Source organism: Emys orbicularis, chromosome 10 (genome assembly GCF_028017835.1).
Source record: "Emys orbicularis isolate rEmyOrb1 chromosome 10, rEmyOrb1.hap1, whole genome shotgun sequence".
NCBI classification, from domain to species: Eukaryota; Metazoa; Chordata; order Testudines; family Emydidae; genus Emys; species Emys orbicularis.
In genome coordinates this window covers 61,100,928-61,120,336 of record NC_088692.1, presented here as the reverse complement: position 1 = coordinate 61,120,336, position 19,409 = coordinate 61,100,928, and the positions used below count along the sequence as shown (strand labels likewise).

General features: G+C 37.7%; 1 protein-coding gene across 1 annotated transcript in view; it reads right to left on the bottom strand.

Annotated features, from left to right (window-relative positions):
• The window catches only part of LRRC49 (leucine rich repeat containing 49), a 132,154-nt gene that overhangs the window by 78,581 nt on the left and 34,164 nt on the right, over window positions 1-19,409 (bottom strand). The window contains exons 8-9 of the mRNA XM_065412155.1: window positions 15,996-16,139; window positions 10,109-10,170 (exon numbers count right to left, since the gene is read on the bottom strand). Coding sequence (XP_065268227.1) covers window positions 10,109-10,170; window positions 15,996-16,139 — 206 coding nt within the window. The remainder of the gene's footprint in view (window positions 1-10,108; window positions 10,171-15,995; window positions 16,140-19,409) is intronic.

Here is a 19,409-nt window from a genome sequence, read left to right as displayed (position 1 = left end):
AACTTCATTCTGATGTCCTCCACCCCTTTAAAAAAAAAGTGAGAAAGGGATTTTATTTCTAATGCACAGAAGAGCTCTACATTAAGTTTAAAAATAAGTTACTGGCCCCAGGACTGGAGTTTGAGGAAGTCCTGAGCTCTGAAGACAGGGGGCTCCTGGCTGGAATATTTAAGGGAGAAGGGTTCTTATAGATTATATATTTTGTTTGGAGTCTGAAGTGTTTTCATTAATGTGGGAACAACCTTTGCACTTAACTATCAGTATGGACATTAACTGATCATTAAAGACAAACTTTCTCCAAGCTACAAATAATGTAAGAGTCCTGTGATATAAAATCCATCATCTTTATGCCTAATTTCTTCTGCACTGCTTGAACTGGGGAATTAAAGTTCTGTCTTCATGCTAAGAAAGATCATTTGCAAACTGTAGTGGAAAAAAATAAAAAACAAAAAGCCCATCAAGAGTCAGTAATCTAGAAGGCAAAGTACCACTTACTTTAGGATGGCTGGAGACTGTAGAAAAAGTCAACAGCAACACTAGAAGCTTCTTTTGTCCAAGATGAAGTATTTACTAAAATAATGGTAAAATCTGTATTGTATTATTGACGTGTTAGGGTGCACAGTCTCTTGGACAAGCATCTTTTTATTATTTTAATCTAAATAAATAATAAATACAATAATCTTTCATGCAAAAATAAGAAGTCTGAAGAATCAAATGTAAGGAATAAATGTTTACGTGCTAGGGTTCCCAGTAAGGTGAAAGATAGCAGACTACAAGTTTTTTGGGTCTGATTTTTTTTCCAAGAACTGGGCATAAACAGTGAGAAAGCTCTGCTATATTGTTAACTGGGTACAGCTCCCTGAAATAGAGAAGAAAATGGTAGAACACAAGAGGTATTGTTACAGATTACTGAGACCCGAAACACATTCCGTGGACATCAAGGGACAACTGAAAGGAATACAGGGTTTGTTTGTTTTTTAAACCTAAACCTGGGCTTTCCACCTAGGCAAAAACAAAATACTTCATCCCTGACAAGTAGCACATTCTAAGACATCCATGCAGCAATGCTACATCAGGCTATACTAAAAGATGACTGACCTACCCGGTATGTAAAATTTTATTTTAAGATGCAGAGTCTGTATCCTTTTCCTTTATTGATGGAAAAATCTGAAAAGGTGGCAGGTGACAGTTCTCATAGCCTTGGATAAGTTCACTTAGGCAAAAAGTGTCAATTGTGGCTGGCCAAAATAAGACACTTAAATAGGTGGTCTCATTTTGAAAAGTGCTGAGCACCCTCAGATTCCATAGGCATCAAGAGAAGCTAGGGATGTTTAGCACCTCTGAAAAATTAGTTACAGTATCTAAATGTATATCTAAGTACCTACCTCTTGGCACCTAGGTCTGAAAATGTTCGTCATAAAGGTAGGCAACTAAATCCATATTAAGGGACCTAAAATAATAGCCTGATTTTCAGAGGTGCTGAGCACCTGGCAGCTCATATTGAAGTCAATCCATGTGCTCTGCACCTTTGAAAATTAGGCCTTTTTGATGCATAGGTTTAGGAGCCAAGTTTGAAATTTTTACCCTCAATTGCTCTGTGGCTTAATTTCCACTCCGCAAAATAAAAAAGTTCCATGCGGCATAAATAAAATTTTCAAGTTGCGGAAAATATTGCATAGCGTACGAAAACGCAAAGTACTGTACTGTAGTGCGGTGTGCGGAGGAATACAGCAGTAGCATCTCCTACAAGGGAAGGCTTTGCGCTCTCACAGCCTCGTGTTATTTCAGTGATACTGTATTTCTGTTATTTCACTCTATTATTTCATTCAAATCATTCCTGGAAAGCGACCAAGTGATAGCAAGAGTGCAGGAACAGTTTGTAAGCGAAAGAAGATTGATTTAGAGCAGAAAATGTTGTAATTGTTTGTTTTTTATGCTTGCATAATATACGTTTCCGACTTACATAAAATTTGGGTTACGCAAGGCTTTCCGGAATGGAACGATTGCGTAAATCGGGGAGTGTCTGTATATGCAGAATGCAAAAACAAACAAAAGCAAACGCCTTCAGGAAACTACTAAAAGAACTTTTTAGAAAGGTTAGTTGTGTCTTCAACCCCTTATGATAAATGTGTACTGACATGCTCTGAGCACTTCAACATACCTCAGAACGTTAGTGAAGGAACTGAAACAGATGTCCCTCCTTTTTCCTTTTTTTAGGGCATGAACCTTAAAAAAAAAAAAACTCCTTATAGCAAAATGTGCTTTTAATTTTTTTTTTGTTTAAAAAATAATAAATTAACAAGTAAATCCTCAAAAAGCCAGTGCTAAATGAAGAAAACCCCTCTAACTATCACATCGTCTCCAACAATCCATTTCTAAGGACTTGTCTTCAATGAAGTATTAGCTTCAGTTATCTACACGTGAGCGATCTCCTCTTAAGTTAGCCTGGCCTGAGTGAGAGTGGTCTCACAGCAAAACACTGGAGCAGCCCAGAGTGACTGGATTAGCAGCACAGAGTAGCTGTATCCCCACGGCATTACTAGTTCAGGAATGGGGAGCACTCAAGCTTTAGTCCAAACCCCCTGACAGGTCAGCTGGCTCAAGTAGGAAGCACCAGTTAACTTGAGATAGATTTTTGTACATGGATAGGATGGAGTTGGGTTAGAGGCAACACTCTAGTTATACCTCAAGCTAATACTGCAATGAAGAGAAGACCTAAGCAAGTTATGCGCAAGTAGCGACAAACAAGCTCTAATGTGATATTTGCCAGCATCCTGAATATTTGCAAATCAGGATTCAGACTGTGGCACAGCACAGAGATAGCCCTAAAAGATGACCCCTTACACCAATACAGGCTATGTTTCAATACTCTCTTCTGATCGCTTTGTTCACCATAAAGGTGTTGCTGACCTGCTTGCAGTTGCATAATAGAAAGCTGTAATAGATGACAGTGTTACAATGGTTCCAATCATTCCTCTCACTAAGTAACCAGATGGGGAAATTGCTCCTCTTCTCCAAAACCCACACCTGAAGGGGTCACACCTGTACCCAGCCTGTCTCTGCAATGCTAAATAAATATGATGATTTACAACATCGGTTCCCAAACTGGGGGGGCGCACCCCTCTGGGGGGGCATGAAGAAATTCCAAGGGGGACGCGAGGCTGTGACATTTTCATAATGAAAAACCATTATCATCACCGTAAAAAAAATTTATTTATTTAATATAGACCAACAGACAATAAATTATACATATTCTGTATACATAATAATAACTATTCATAAAATTGTCCAATTACAGGCCTATATTATTTAACTACAATAAAGTATTAACAATCTTCTCATTTTTGATTATGAATATAAGTAGGCAAGAATAAAGGTATAACAAAGTACAGTAATAATAAAAATATAACTATAAATAAAAGTATATAACTGCAATGTTTCCAAATTTCATACCATGAAATACAAATATTTTTTATTTTTTTGCCTTTCGACGTGTAGGAGTGCCGTTTCGGTCAGTGGGGAGGCTGAAGAACGATGTAGAAAGCGATGGAACTTTAAAAAACGTCCTAGCTCGCTCGCGAGAGTATTTGAGACTGTTCTATCGTGGGAGCGATTACCGCCACCACTCACCATGCAAGACCGGCTACTTGCCGGACTGGTGGTGGAGTATATATAGGGCAGCACGCGTCCGTACGTAATAGTAGTAGTAGTAAATAAACATTCAGGATAACTCAAATTAACTTGCGTCAGTTAATATTAACGAATCAGGACAATTATTTTTATAGATTTTTTTTTATTAGTATATTATGGCTGCGATTAAGAAAAGTAAGTACGATGAAGACTTCATTCAGTATGGTTTCACCGTCGTGGAAAAAACCGTGATCGATTATCCTCAATAAGTAGTATGCCACGCAATTCTCAGCAATGATGCCTTGAGACCTAGTTGTCTTGAGCGACACTTGACAAAGAACTACAGCGCTTTGAAAGACAAACCAAAAGAGTTTTTTGCTGCTAAACTTCAAAATTTAAAATGCATGAAGCTAGACACTACTGGAGCTTTTCATCAAGCGTCAGCCAAAGTGGTAGAAGCATCTTATGAACTGCCATTGCTCATCACTAAAGCCAAGAAAACGCAAATAATAGGAGAAACTCTTGTGAAACCTTGCTTGTTGAAAGCAGCTGATATTGTGCTTGGTGCCGAAAGCAAGAAAAAAATATCAGAAATTTCGCTTTCCGACTATTCCATGAAACATCGCATCGATTACATGGCAAAAGATCTAAAACTTCAAGTTGTGGAGGCAGTGAAAGCTTCTCCTTTTTTCACAATTCAGTGCAACGATATCACTGATGTAGCACAATGCTGTCAGTTGCTCGTCTACGTTCGATTCATTAATGATGGAACTGTGAAAAAAGAACTGCTTTTTTTGAAGGAATTGACGACCACATCAAAGGCTTCTGATGTTATGAAAACGGTTGCTGACTTTTTTGAAGAAAATGGACTTTCATGGGAAAAACTGGTTGGTGTATGCACAGACGGTGCTCCAACAATGCTTGGCTCTCGCTCTGGATTTGTGACATTGGTGAAAGAAAAAAATCCAGCCATAACCATGACTCACTGCATCATACACAGACAAGCGTTGGCTGCTAAAACCCTTCCAGATGACCTACGTGACTCGTTGAATTTGGCCATCAAAGTTGTCAATTTTGTGAAGAACAGTGCTTTAAATACGAGACTTTTTGCAGCTCTTTGCGCGGATTTGGGAGTGAATCATAAAATTATTTTGTTTCACACGGAGGTATGATAGCTTTCCAAAGGGAACATGCTTTTGAGATTATTCGAACTGAAAGACGAAGTGGAAATTTTCCTCAAGCAACAGAAAAAAGAAGAATTATATTGTGCGTTTATGGACCAAACGTTTCAACTTTTACTGGCATACCTCGTGGACATTTTTGAATCTTTGAACCATTTCAATTTGAAGCTGCAAGGAAACAACGCTGCAAACATTATAGCACACCACAATGCCATCAAAGCATTTACAGAAAAAAATCAAGCTTTGGAAACGTGGAACACAGGCTCAGACGCCTAACTTTTCATCTTTTCCAACATTTTCATGACTCGCTGAAAATGAAGGTTTCCAAGAACTTTGTAAAGAGGATGCGAAGAACAAAATTGTGTTTCATCTGGACTGCCTTGCTGATGAATTCATCCGCTATTTTCTAGACAACTTTTCTGGCAAACCCATTCATAAATTAGCATGTAATCCATTCAACGTTGATGTCGATTCATTGCCAGTAGTATTGCAAGAACAAGCACTCAAAATGAAATATGATTCAAGTGCGAAAGATATTTTCAAAAACTTAAGACTGGAGGAATTTTGGATAAAATATTTCCCAATTTACCCAAAAGTTGGAGAAGAAGCACTATGTATTATTCTTCCGCTTTCGTTGAGTACCTCTGTGAAAAAAGCTTTTCAAGTTTAGTCATAATAAAAACGAAACAAAGGAATCGACTGGATGTCGAAAACTATTTGCGTTGCGCACTTTCATCTTTCAAACCTAGGATTTCCCAACCGGTGAAGAAAATGCAGCCGCATCCTTCACATAAATTCATTTTGTTTCTGCTATTTCTTATTTTAAATTACATTTTTATTAAATTTTTGTGCCAAGAAAACTATTTGTGCTTATTTTTAATTTTAAATAAAAAATTTTATACCAAGTTTGTGTGTTTATTTTTAATTTTTTAATTACGAATTGAATTTGTTAAAAGGGGGGGTTGGATGATGGTAAAGGAAAGGTGGGGGGCGTGAGGGTTTCTCGAAAATTAAAAAGGGGGCATGATGCCGAAAAGTTTGGGAACCAATGATTTACAAGATGCAGAATAAAAGACAGTCCTGGCCTTGTAAAGTTTACCATCATTGGCAAATCAATTTACATCTTCAAGACACGGAGTAAAAATAGCCTTCTTGGTTTTCATATTAAGAAATCCCAGTAATAACAACCCCTCTCTCGCTCTCTCTGAGCTCTAGTGGCACAAGTTAAATAGTTCTGCTCTAAAAGAAAAAAAAATTCTCAAAGTTCTGCCTGATACCAATCTAGATGAGAAGTCTGGATAATTCAGCAATAGTCCAAAAAATGATTTTTTTATTCTGTGTTTGTACAGCACCTAGCACAATGAGGTCCTTGTCCCTGACTGGGGCTCCTAGGTGTTACAATAATACAAATAAATAATAATTAATAATAGTTTATAAGGCACCATCAAGCTGTGTTGTGATAATTGGGCCTACAATATTTTCCCTAATTGTGAGCTCAACTGTAAAAAGCTTGCACTCACCCGCCCCTGGAACTTCAATAGGTGTAAAAAATGCATGAAAGTTCATAAGATGTCACAAAAACTTATTGATGGGAAATGGTACGAAGTGTTGATGGGAAATGGTACAAAAATAACTCAATTAGTCCAAACAAGAAGGCTTAGTGATATAACTCAAGACCTGTTAAGATCATGCTTAGTAATCAAAAAAAGTGTGGAACCAGAAACCAGTGAACCAAAATTGGTATATTGGAAACTAGTTCTAATTGGTGGACAAAATAATGAGAGGATGGGCTATTTCACCCACCATTCCCTTGGTGGGTTCTTAAAGAAAGAGACTTTTGGGAGAAAAATTGTCTAATGGAGTGAGCTTCACCATCATGGCTGCCAGCCCCACCATCTCTTGGAACCCAGGGCCTTCGTCATCCTGATCCTGAGAGTCCGGTCCTAACCGGACCATGCCAGAGAGAGGGACCCAGATGATATCGCCACCTCTACCGGCTCCAACTGAATCCCGAACACCACTTGGGATGAAACAGGATTGGACTTTAACAACAACAGCAACAACTCCAGCTCATCTCAACTAACTTCTTCTCCTTTTCCCCAAAAGGACAGTTATTAACCTCTTTAAGACTGTCAAACAAGGAGGTGGAGGATTTCCTTCTAAAAACTCTCCAGCTGAAGAGAAGGGGAACAAGGAATATTGTTAAAATGAAAGCCTTATTTAACAAATACTTCACATTAAATGTTTTAAGTGTTTTTCCTTCTTTTCTATATCTTTAATAAAAGGTTAAAAGGATTCTTAATGGTGTGTTTGCCATGTTACCAACCCCCCAAACCTTGTTTAACACTGTTTAATATTGGACAGTGACTGGGTTACGTCAACACCTTTAGCCCTTATATTCCATCTAATTTAATGTAACAGGTGCGAAGGCTATCAGTTTGCCTGACTACTAAATCTGTCCAGGCTGAGGATGGAAATAAGACACTATTTTCTTTGTTCCAGTCCCCAAACCAGTTCTTGGTTTGGTTTTAACTTATGAGGTCTTAACGACATGAATACTTGGGAACTCCTGTACAAAAGATTTCTTTAGGAACAGTAGCATTCTGGGGCCTCCTCTGAAAATGAAGAGGAAAGACTCTCTCATTAATATTAAGACCGTAACAGCTTGAAATATATGTCCTCATCTGTAACGAGGCACGTTACAAAGACATTCCGATTCATACATGTCAGTGTTCATCAATACATGATGCAACAGCTCTTGCTGCCATGTGACAAGCACCAAACTGATGCTCCAATGTGAACTTTTGCAATGTCAAAACAATTCATTCTAAATTAGTCTTTTTAAAATGTTCTATACCTCCTTGGGAGATATTCTCATTTAACATAAAGACCGTATTATTACATCTCATTAAGTGATTTTTTTTAATCAGTCTGATTAACTGAATCTAAGAAAACTAAGCTGTGAATACAACCAGACTTTTGCAACGTAACTTGCTAGCAGAAGTAGCAAGTTATCATCGGGTACCTATGGGTAAATGCTTTAGATCATTGCATAAGTATTGTCGTTTGTTTGAAATAATTTTCGTCTTTTTCAGACACACATACAGAATTGCTTCTTGAAAAAATATTTTCAAAATTTACCACAAGGCATATGGTAAATCTAAATAAATAAATAAGTCTTGAGAATATATACAAAGGGTAGTGGGAACTTTCATGCTTGCTGATCTTACTACAGCAATACTCAATGTTAAAATTGTGTCTGAAGTTCCCACTAAATTTGCCAATTTTCAGTTTAAACATCTTGGTCAAGTCAAACTGCATCAGACAAAATATCTGTACACAATTGGTCATAAAAACATATTGTTTAAATTATTTCCCTGATACGAAACATGTCACACGTCAGTTACGTAACACAAAATATACATTCAGTGCTGTTTCACCTCCTCGGTGAAATGCTGTTGTTCAATGGCATGCCAACATTTCAAAACATCAATAAGCCAAATGCCACCACCATCAAGATGTTATAATGGTGACTGGCAAGTAAAGTGTTAGGTTGGTCCAAACATAAGGTTCGCACAGTGGATAAGTGCAATTTTCATCTGATTTCAGATTTTTTTAAAAACTGATTCAACTCTAAACCAAAAACCAAACTAAACATTATGTACTTGCAAGGCAATGTTTAAGGAATGTATATCCCACTTAGGGACAAATTCTGAGACTGAGTTGTGCAGACATAGCTTCACTGTAATCCGGCTGAATAAATTATAAAAGCAAGCAAGATATTTGTTTGAAAATCAGCTACAGATTATGTAAACAATTGGATTTTCCAAGCTTCTTTTTAGGTCCTTTTCTCTCTTTGTATACTGCAAAAATAATAATGTTATAATTTTGTATAAAACATTGTGGGAGAGGAGGCTGAGAGCTGGATGAGTTACTAGGTCAGTTACATAAAATCAAAGTAATTACCACTGACTGCAGCAATACTTCCTGGTGACTCGGGAACTGGCCACTGCAGTTCTCCAACTGCTAAAACCAGGCTAGGACATTTGTTGGCAGAACAGAAACAAAAAGCATGTTTGAAATTTGGGAACCAACCATTATTCAACAGAAATAAAATGCTAATCTATGTCTGCTACTATCCAAATTTAAAACATGAAGCAGAGGCACAAGAAGATTAATTCATGTGCAATATCTGTAGTTTAGTAGAAGCTCATATTTCATTTTCAAACTTTTTTTTTTTTAATACCCAGTAATTTTAGGGGTAAATGCTGCATCACTGCATTAAGAACATAAGGCTCATAAACAAGTAAGTTGGACGCCTTTGCAAGGAATAAAATGCAGGTCTGTATAAAATACTCTAATTTACTAGTATAATAAAAATTTATGATAATTATAACATAAATCATTCCTATGTTTCATCTCTACAAAGAGAATAAGTACAGCAAAAACATCCTGGTCTTTCCAGCAATAAAGGAATGCAGTACCTTTTTTCTAGGTCTCTAATAAAATCATTTGATGCTGTTAAATATAGAGCTATGGAGAAATCTATGATGAAGATATATGAGCAACCATAAGTTGCTTTCTAAGGAAAAGAGTGCATGCAGTACTTTTAAAAATCAAGTTTTTTTTTTAATTTTGGGATGTCTATAAATACAGAATCTGGTAACATTTGAAAATACAATGAGAAGACAGATGTAGATGACAAACGTTTCTATACATTTATAATGAAACATGTTCATCAGTTCTTAAAACAACAGAAGTCTTACTGAGAAAGCCAAGTTACTATGTTCTGATGGCCCGGTTTGAAAGAGTGACACAATAATGAATACAGATTGCAGCCTTAGGTAACAAAAGATGTTCAGAAAGCAATACAAATTAAGAATAATCTAGTCACATTGATTAAACAGATTTTCATTCAATATTTTATGTTGAAATGAATGTATACAGTGATGAATGTAAACATAAATGTAACTTATATACTGTTAAACAGATACTTAAATTAACACTAAAATTATACAGTATTTACAATCCTATTTTCTATTTTCATAACTATAAACTGTATGGTCATCTTTAAACAGAACAGTAGAATTTTCATAAATATACTGTACATTTAAAGGATGAGGGTTTAGAGAACTTCGGATTCACACATTTTGTATAATCCAGACATTGTATATTTCTTATTCAATCTGCCATATTAGAAAAATTTAACCACCTGCAAAGTATTCCAATTTTAACTGAATACAGCTACAATATTATACTTAAGTTACCGATAAGAAGCAAACTGCTAGCCCCCTTACCTTGATATATTGTTAAAGCTGAGAAACAGATGCTGGAGGCAGGGCAAAGTATCCACATCTTTCTAGAAAGAAAGAGAAGCATAAATTCAGCAGCTGAAAGAGAACATCTTTTGAACCTCTCTACTTGTCCTGATGATGAAATATACACATTTCTATTTTCTGTAACCTTGCTGCAACATTGATTTCTGTTGAACATGCAGCTCCATTCCTCTCTGGTGCAGACTCCAAGGGAGTGCTTCAGTGCAGATATATCTACTCTGCAGAACAAGCTGCACCACTTGCAAGGTAAATAGCGTTAAAGAGAATGAGACTGCTGCTAACCTTTTTTAAAAGGCTTTCAGGAAAGGAGCCAAGGTGCTTGCCTCAGCGTTTAAGCTTCAGGGAAGGCATACTGTAATCAAACTGCATAAATAAAAATTTGATTTTGTGACCATTCTGCACGAAAGCTTCAAAGTGCAAACTCATAAATTAGCTTCCAAATTGCAGTGGCTGTACTGTCAGTGAAAGATTTAAGTAAGGATTCTCTCCTATCAGCCAACTCACTATCTTTTAAATTATATAAAAATCTACACCATATGCACTAAAAACAACATATAGATGGACTCTGGAGTCCAGTCTTCCAAAATCTATGTATTTTAACAGTGTAAAATTGTTACTTGTGGTTTTACATGCTACTATAAACCTTTTAGAATACTTGAAATAGTATCTAATTCAACATATTAATAAAGCAAGTAAGAGCAAGCTGTATTCGAAAAATACAAATCCACATTTACTAGGGATTGCGGTTTGTCATTACCCATCCACACACTCATTTATGCCATTAGGTGCATCTCCCTACCCTGTAAAAACCCATTCTCCAACTTGCAGCTTGTGGATATGAACACACCCAGTCCAAGTGCTTGGAGACTGGTGCAGGGGCAGGCAATTTGTATTTTTCCAGTAGCTAGGCCCATATTCCCACCCTCCATCAGATTTAGTCTCCATGACTTCTAGTTGTGATTATAGTTGACATAGGGAAAGAACAGGGCAAAAATACACCTAAAGGCTAGATATTAAGAGGTTGTGTGTACGGTGATTCTTACTCAAATCCTCAGTGTCTAGCTGATCACACTACTGTGGGATGTGAAGGAATTTTCTTTGGGTAGCAGTTTGCCACAGCCACAATTGTTTGCTTCTCCCTCTAGGGTTGCCAACCCTCCAGGACTCTCCTTGAGTCTCCAGAAATTAAAGATTAATCTTTAATTAAAGATTATGTCATGTGATGAAACCTCCGGGAATATGTCCAACCAAAATTGGCAACCCTATCATGGGGTAGCTTGCAAGCATCACAAACATGGGTGTAAGTTTACCCTAAGTACTATAAGGAAATCACAGAGTAACTGAAGTTCTGTTTCATGAATTTAGCTCATTCAGGCATTGGCTCTATGGGATTTATCTATTAGAGTCATAGAGCAGGAGCCCTTGTGGAAAGATACACAACTTGATTTGTTGAGGGGTCCACTGGGAGTGGGACAGGGAAGGGGAGGAGGCCAAGAGGCCCATCTGCAGGGACAAGAGCCCAGCTGGGGGGAGGGGGTTGGCTAGAGCAGGGCAAGGGGTCCAGCTAGGGATACAGCTCAGACTAAACTTTTGGAACCGATCAGATGTCAGATGCAGTTTTCAAACAGACAGACAAAGGCCCTCAAGTTGAGCACACGGCCACACTTTGGCCAGTGAGAGTCTCAGCTTTCAAGAACAGTACGTTTCTAAGCCCTCATGGCATCAGAGATAAAGCTTGAGAAGAACACTACTAAAGGCTCAAAAATGAGATGGCAAAGAAAAGAAATTTAAAAAAAATATTTTTAAAATAATATATTTGAAGACAATCTCATGTGTTTGGGTGCCCGACATGATTTCTGAAATATTGGGGTTAGCAATACAGCTGTTTAAGTTTATCTAAGGTTTGAAGTTACAACAAAGTTATGACATATCTTTATTCCATAATTACTCTGTCAAGTTATATTAGGTATTGCCACCAATGGCACTATCAAAATACAACCTATGCACAAGAAAGCTAATCCATTTTAGTACCAAAATTAAGTGATAATTCTACAATTTTAGTCCTATAGCATGATTCAACTGTAAGGAACAAAACCAAGAATTATTCTGTGCTATCACTGGTAAAGAAAATCCAAACTGTCCTTAAAAATAAAGCTGCACAAGAAATCCAAAAGGGACTAACTAACAATATTTAAGAAATATTTCTTTCAAAAAATAATAGAGTGGATTGCAGATGTTTGGATAGTTGTCACATGGAGTTGTGGGATACTTCCATCTGACTACTGGGACCTGAGTCAAGTGGGGTTGCGCCTACACTGCAAAGTAACAGGGCTCACACCCTGGGTCCCAGCTTAACTCAAGCTTGGACCTTCCAGTGCTGTAGAGTCCTGGGACCCTGGGTCCAAACCCTAGATTAGCACAATTGCAGTGTAGACACAAGGGGGTTAGGCATGAGTCTGGGCTCAGGCATGAGCTTATGTTGCAGCATAGACATATCTTCAGAGTCCCCAAGAACTCCACATACAAATCGGTCAGTTCAGTTAGCCCTCCAGCCAAGTCATAAACAAACTTATCCCCTTCTGGGGTAGCAAAACTCCAATTAATCAAGTCCCAACAAACAAAAAAGTTGTTCTGTCCTTCAGTGGTTCCTCTTCAACCAGCCTTCTGGGTCCTGTACCCATCCCCTCATTGGGTTACCTTTGAGAGTCTTTCTGGCTCTGGAATAGAGCACTCCACCCCCAGGCTGGTTCCCCTGGAGTACATTCTCAGCTCTTGCTGGGCTCCATTCCTTCCATCCTTCCCTGCTCCGGTATGGAGCACTGGGCCTCAGGCTGGTTCCCCTGGGATAGCAAACTTCCTGCAGACCCTGGCTCAGGGCCTTCCACAAAAGCATACCCACTCCCTGGGTTCCACACCAAAATAGATCTCTCAGCCCTCTTATGAGGCTATTGGAAATAAATTTCCCTAATAATTTACTAAGGTTTACCACAACTCAGTTTACACAAAAGCATTCCTTTATTAGACCAAAGGCCATTTGGTGTTGATTACACCCAAAATATAAATATACGCATACACAAACTTATACCCAACATCCTAGTACAGCGGTTCTCAAACTGTGGGTCGGGACCCCAAAGTGGAGTAGCCAGAGCCAGCATTAGATTTGCTGGGACCCAGGGTTGAAGCTGAGGCCTGAGCTCCACCCTCACCCAGGCAGTGGGGCTTGGGCTGCGGCCCCTTCTCTTCCAACTTGGGGTGGCAGAACTTGGGCTCCGGACTCCTCTCCCTCCACCCAGGGCGGCAGGACTCAGACTCCAGATCCCAGGGGGAGGGCATGTAGTAACTTTGTTGGCAGCAGTGGGTCACGGTGCAATGAATTTTGAGAACCCCTGTCCTAGTATCAATCCAGTTATAAGTATTGGCCAAAACATACCCCTCTGGAGTCACAGCATGATGGGAGACAAAGAAACTCCCAAAAACCTTGTTTTTTATACACTATAATAAACAAGTGATATTACTGCTGGTTATCAGACCTTAGCCAAAGCCAGAGGAAGTAGTTTTAAGACTGTATCCTGTCCTTTTTCCCCAGTCAAGACAAGACTAATGGCTGGGCCCCCTTTCTCAAGGTTTTCTTCTTATTTTATTTTGCCATATTTCTTCCCAATAACTGAACTAAGCATTTCTTTTTAAACAACCCATATATAACCAATTATTTACTGCACCTGGTACCCAATTAAGCAAGTTTTCTTTATTTCTATTACCTCATCCCAAACGTTAAATAAGATAATGCTGGTATTTCAAGGGTCACAAGAAGTTTAATACAAACAAGCTCTTCTTTCCCGTGATCTCATTCTTTTTTGGTCACATGCTTTTAGTCCTATCACTTATGCTAACATTCAAACTCAATTTAAAAAAAAACACAGTTCAACCAGGCCCAGTTTAGGCCTATATTCCTGCAGAGGCCCAGGTGTCCATTAAGCTATCATCTGACCCCTATAATCTCACCCCCTCAGGTTGGGAAGCAGCTAATTAATTATGGCACAGGTAGACTGGCCCCATCTCCCATTAAAAGTGCCAGTCACCCTGTGACAGAAGGTTACAGTAAAAAATATAAAAATAATATACTGCATTCATTAAATAGTCAACACCTCCTAGAACACAATTTCTAATACCTTTGAATTAAAACAGGCCAAAGAGAAAGCATTTTTACTAAAATTAAAATGATCCAAGACTTGCCTGAACTGAGCATGAGGATATTTTTTCTTTAACCAAGCCAAAGTAGATTGGGACCAAGAACGGATATCACAGATATTGTAGCCCAAACATGCTAATTCTTAAAAATTTAGAATATTAACTGTCTGGGTATAATTTAAAGAAACAAAAATATCTACCATACACTAGTCAATCATTATTTCCATGTTCTCATTGTTTCAAGGAACAAAAACAATAGTGGATAATTTGGCATACTACATGAACAGTTAGACATCCAGGAGATTCAAGAAAATATTCCTGAGGGAAAGAGAGCACGGACTAAGCATGAAGCTGAGCAGTAGTATGACAAAGGAAATTTTGATTACACAATCAACATTTTTGTTACTGTCGACTTAGGGATTTGTTTTTAATATCCTTCACTGAATGATAGAAAACAAATACATAATCAAAAACTCACAAAAAAATGCTGAGCAAAATCTTGGCATCGCTAAGTCAATGACTAAATTCCCAGATTCATAGCAGTACCTGAGGTAACTCAGACCTACTTAAAAAAAACAAACAAAAACAAACAAAAAAACAAAAAAAAAGCCCTAAGTGCACTAAGAGTTGCAATCTACTTGTAAAAGACGATCCTATCTACTTGGGAAAAAAGCAGTCAACATTCCTACAGGGAAAGCTCCATCACTCCCAAGGAGGAAGTTCTATTTGCATGTCATATCTGACCAGAGAGATGTATACAGAATTCTGCTGGCTGCACATGTTATAAAAGAGATTGAATTTAAAAGGACCAAACTGCTCATTTCCTCAAATCTCAGCTCAGCCACATAGACTAAGAGCGGACTTTGCTATTATTATGAGGAAAATAAAAAAAAAAAAAAAAACAAGCAAACAAAACTGGAAATAGGAGCTGAGGCCTCCATTTTCTATTCAGCAAAACTGACAGTTCACTTTTGTCAGAAAATCATATACCAGTGGTCAGATTAGTTGACATGATCTAAGACACAGCTCAAGGCAAGAGCTCTAATAAAGAAGAAATTGGAACAAGACTCACTGCATATATTCACCTCTCTCCTTTGTTGTCATGTTCCATTTGTTTCTTTCCAAGCAGGGGAAAACATTGTTCTAGGTATTTAGCAAAACAGCATTCTTTTATGCAATGTGCTCTTATTATTGTATTATGAGAATGTTACAACTGCTTTATATTAAGGTTATGTAGTAAGAAATTGAAAATATCTTTTGTAGAAACAGATCTTTATTGCTCAGGTACTTTCTCACTGACAAAATGTTGGACACTGATGGCCTTTTCTTTTTGAAAGCATTGGTTAATGTTAAGTGAAACAGCAAAGTTTAAAATAGTATTTTTAGTTTTCTTTTAAGATCATACTGACTTTCTCTAACTGTCATATTAAAAAAAAGAAAGGCTACTACTAAAAAAGCACTTTATACCATCAATAGCCATGATTTTTAAATTTAGGGTTTAAATTTAGTTAGTATATTGTTTACTATATTTTTAGATACCTACTCAATCTATGCACCAGAATTATATAGCTTCAAGATTTTCTCACTTTTAGCACTTTAATTAGTATAATTATAATTGTGGGGGGAGGACAACAAATATCAATTGAGTTTTATCACTTACCATGGAGGTGATTTGATTATGACGAAGGTTAAGTTCTGTCAGTGAATCCAGTCCATTAAGATTTTCTACATAGCTTAAAAGGTTTCTGGCAAGATTTAACACTCTGAGTTCACCCAAATGATTGATATTTTCTATTTTAGCAATCTGTAACGAGAAGTATAATTAATAGCATGCATATTGTGCCTAGTTTGCTTAGACACCTGTTAGATATACATTTTAAAGCAATGGAGATACTAATATAATTCTACATTCGTTTTTATGTAATTTTTAATAGTCTGACATTTATGTGTTTTAGGTTGCCTTCTAATGGATTTCCAGCAGCCCACTGGAAATTACACAGTATCATCCAGTTTACTAATGTTCTTTCTGGTCACAGTCACAGTCTGGTGTAGTCAAATCAGCAGTCCTTATTCTTTATCATCAGAGACTCTGTGTATTTCTGCTATATGGGCCAAATATGTGCTGCTTCTTAAATGTTCTGCCTGAGAGCCTTACTTCAAACCAGACTTGCAAATTCATTCACTTGCCTTAGGCAAGCATGGAGCTTCCTTGGGTTAGTGCGACCCAGGCCATCAATTTCTGCAGAATGTAAGTTTTAACTGAAAAAATAAGTCTAGAGCCCTTATGATTGTGAAGAGAACCTTAAAAAAGGTGAACAGAATACAAAGAGGCAGTAAAATGGTAGTGAACAGCTGCTGCTATTATATTACTGGGCCTAACTGGGGAGCCGCAATGACTGCCTCATTTGGTCTCAGAGGGAATGTCTTTGGCCAGCTGAGGGGAGAATGGAAAGTCCTGCCATTCACTGAGCTGAGTCCATTGCACCAGGCATACATGTGCTAGTGTAACTGTAGACATTGATCCAGGCAGCTAGGACCATGCTTCATTGACAATAAACCTGGCTGGGTGCCTTCGCAACTATACCAAGTCTTGTGGTCTTTTTGGGCAGATCAATCGAGGTCTGCTGTGTCAGCTATCTGCACAGAGCTGGGACAGCATACATCAGGAACAAACACTCAGCCAACGACTAACTACACCAGGCAGAGTTAAGGGTTCTTTAAATGTTAAATTGTTTACTGTTATATGTCTGAATTGAGAATACTGGTGTGTCCACTATTTCGGCAGTTGTCTCAGGTTTTATTTCATGACAAAAAATTCCAAATGAAAATATATACAAAGCCAATAGATAACAGAACCAAAACATCATTAATCAGATTAAACATTCCCTAAACCAATTTGATTATAGTAACATGAGAAAAATAGTAACGGGCTTCTCCTCACTGATGTATAATAGTTTAATATTAGTCTTCTCTGAAGAAACAAAAGATATTTTAGAAGCACAAGTAAAGATCAACTCTTAATATACTGGAGCACCAAAATAATAGCAAAATTCACAGTGAACATTATTGTTTAAAATTGTGTATTCAGACAGACAGATTTGTGAAACTGAAGCCAACAGCAGATGGTTAGCGCAAGTACACAGCTTTCTGCAAATGGCTGTCTAGCTATAACTACAGCAAACTGCAATGCACAAGTTCTAAATGGTCCTAACTTCTACTGGTACTGAAGAAATCTGTTTCATCAATAATTTATAGAGATGTTATTTATAACTTTTCTGAGTCAAAAGCCTGTGTCAACAGTAATGGAATTCCTTCCCTCCTTCCTATCACACTTTTTTTTTACATAAAGATAGACCTGCCTTTAGCCATTATTTTATTTTTAGGTAAGAAGTCATTGCCTTTTCATTTTAGGCCATTACAAATTATATTCCCTTTAACAGATGTAAATGATACAGATCTAACTTCCTGCAGACTATTTTCTACTGACCATAAACAAAAGTAACTGATAATCAGTTTTTCAAGCTCCTTTTTTGCATTAGGTTTTAAATAAGAATGGGAAACGTTGATTTTAAATAAATGTATAAAACAATACTACCCCGTATCTTCATGTTGTTTGTTTCTAAGAATTACTGGATATTTGACTACTGAGAAAATTTGAAATGCTCATAGAGTCAACATAAAAATGCCTTAAAAAAGATTTTTATGCAGCACATAACTCATCAATAATGGAATACCACAAAGATAGCATCAGTTTATGACAGATATGTCTTGTGTACATTCAAAAAAGGTCACTGTTTGCTTAAAAATAATGCTGCATATTTCTTATATTTATGTTGTTGAGCTTTCAGTTAGGAAAGCATGGCAAAGAATTAGATAAAGGACTACACAAAGCAATTCCAACAATAATTTTATTTTTTTAAATGAAATGATATGGCATAAAATCTATTCTATATGCAATAGGCCAAATTTTCCTGTCAGTTACACGTGGGCCAACTCCATCCATTTTGATGGGGCAGCCTGGGTGTAACTGGAGGAAAGAATTTAGCCCAATATGTCTATAGCTAAAATACCTTTGGAGAGATTTAATGAAATACTGAAGAGCATACCTATCAATTTAATGAAAGGCTGTTGCTTTGCTACACAAGGGATCAGAACTAGTGTTCAGTCCCTCTCTTCACAGGACTGCTCAGGCTTGGAAGCACATTGCTTAGAAATGAAATGTTGACCTGAATGCAATGCTGCTGTAGCCGTGTTGGTCCCAGGATATTAGCGAGACAAGGTGGGTGAGGTAATATCTTTTATTGAACCAACTTCTGATGGTGTGAGAGAGAGACGCTTTCGAGTTTATACAGAGCTTTTCTTCAGGTCTGGGAAAAGTGCTCCCAGCATCACAGCAAAATGCTACGTTGAACAGACAGTTTAGCATAAGTAGTTAGCACATATTGTAAGGGGACCATTCAAGATAGAGTTGCCTATTAAAACCTCTGCAGTCATAGGACAAAAAGAGGGGGTTAATGGGTTACAGATTGTTGTAATAAGCCATAGATCCAGTGTCTCTGTTTCGTCCTTGATTTTAGTATCTAGCAGGGTAACGAACAGAGAGCCACATTTAAGCAGTAAACAGAGTCATCAAGCAGGAAGGGAAATAAAGGAAGCTCAAACATGTGACAAAAAAGCCAGCAAGGAACATCCTTCCACACAAACTCTTTGTCTCCTAGTGCCCAACTGGAAATGTTTTTTTCAGGAAAGGGACTGAAATTATAAAAGGATGGGACTAATATCCCAAGGCACCCCTTTCTCTCTCCCTACCTATCGCCTTCATGACACTTGAGGCAACAAAGGAAGCGTTTGTTGGACTCTGGAGGGAGGGGTCCTGACCTACAGGGTTTGGACAGTAAGACTGCTGAAAACGTGGTGAGAAACTCTGCTTGAATCTGATATAGTTTGTTAAGTTAGGCATTAGTAGATGTCTTATCTTTTTCTTGTAACCATTTCCGGATTTTATAGATTCATAGATTCTAGGACTGGAAGGGACCTCGAGAGGTCATCGAGTCCAGTCCCCTGCCCGCATGGC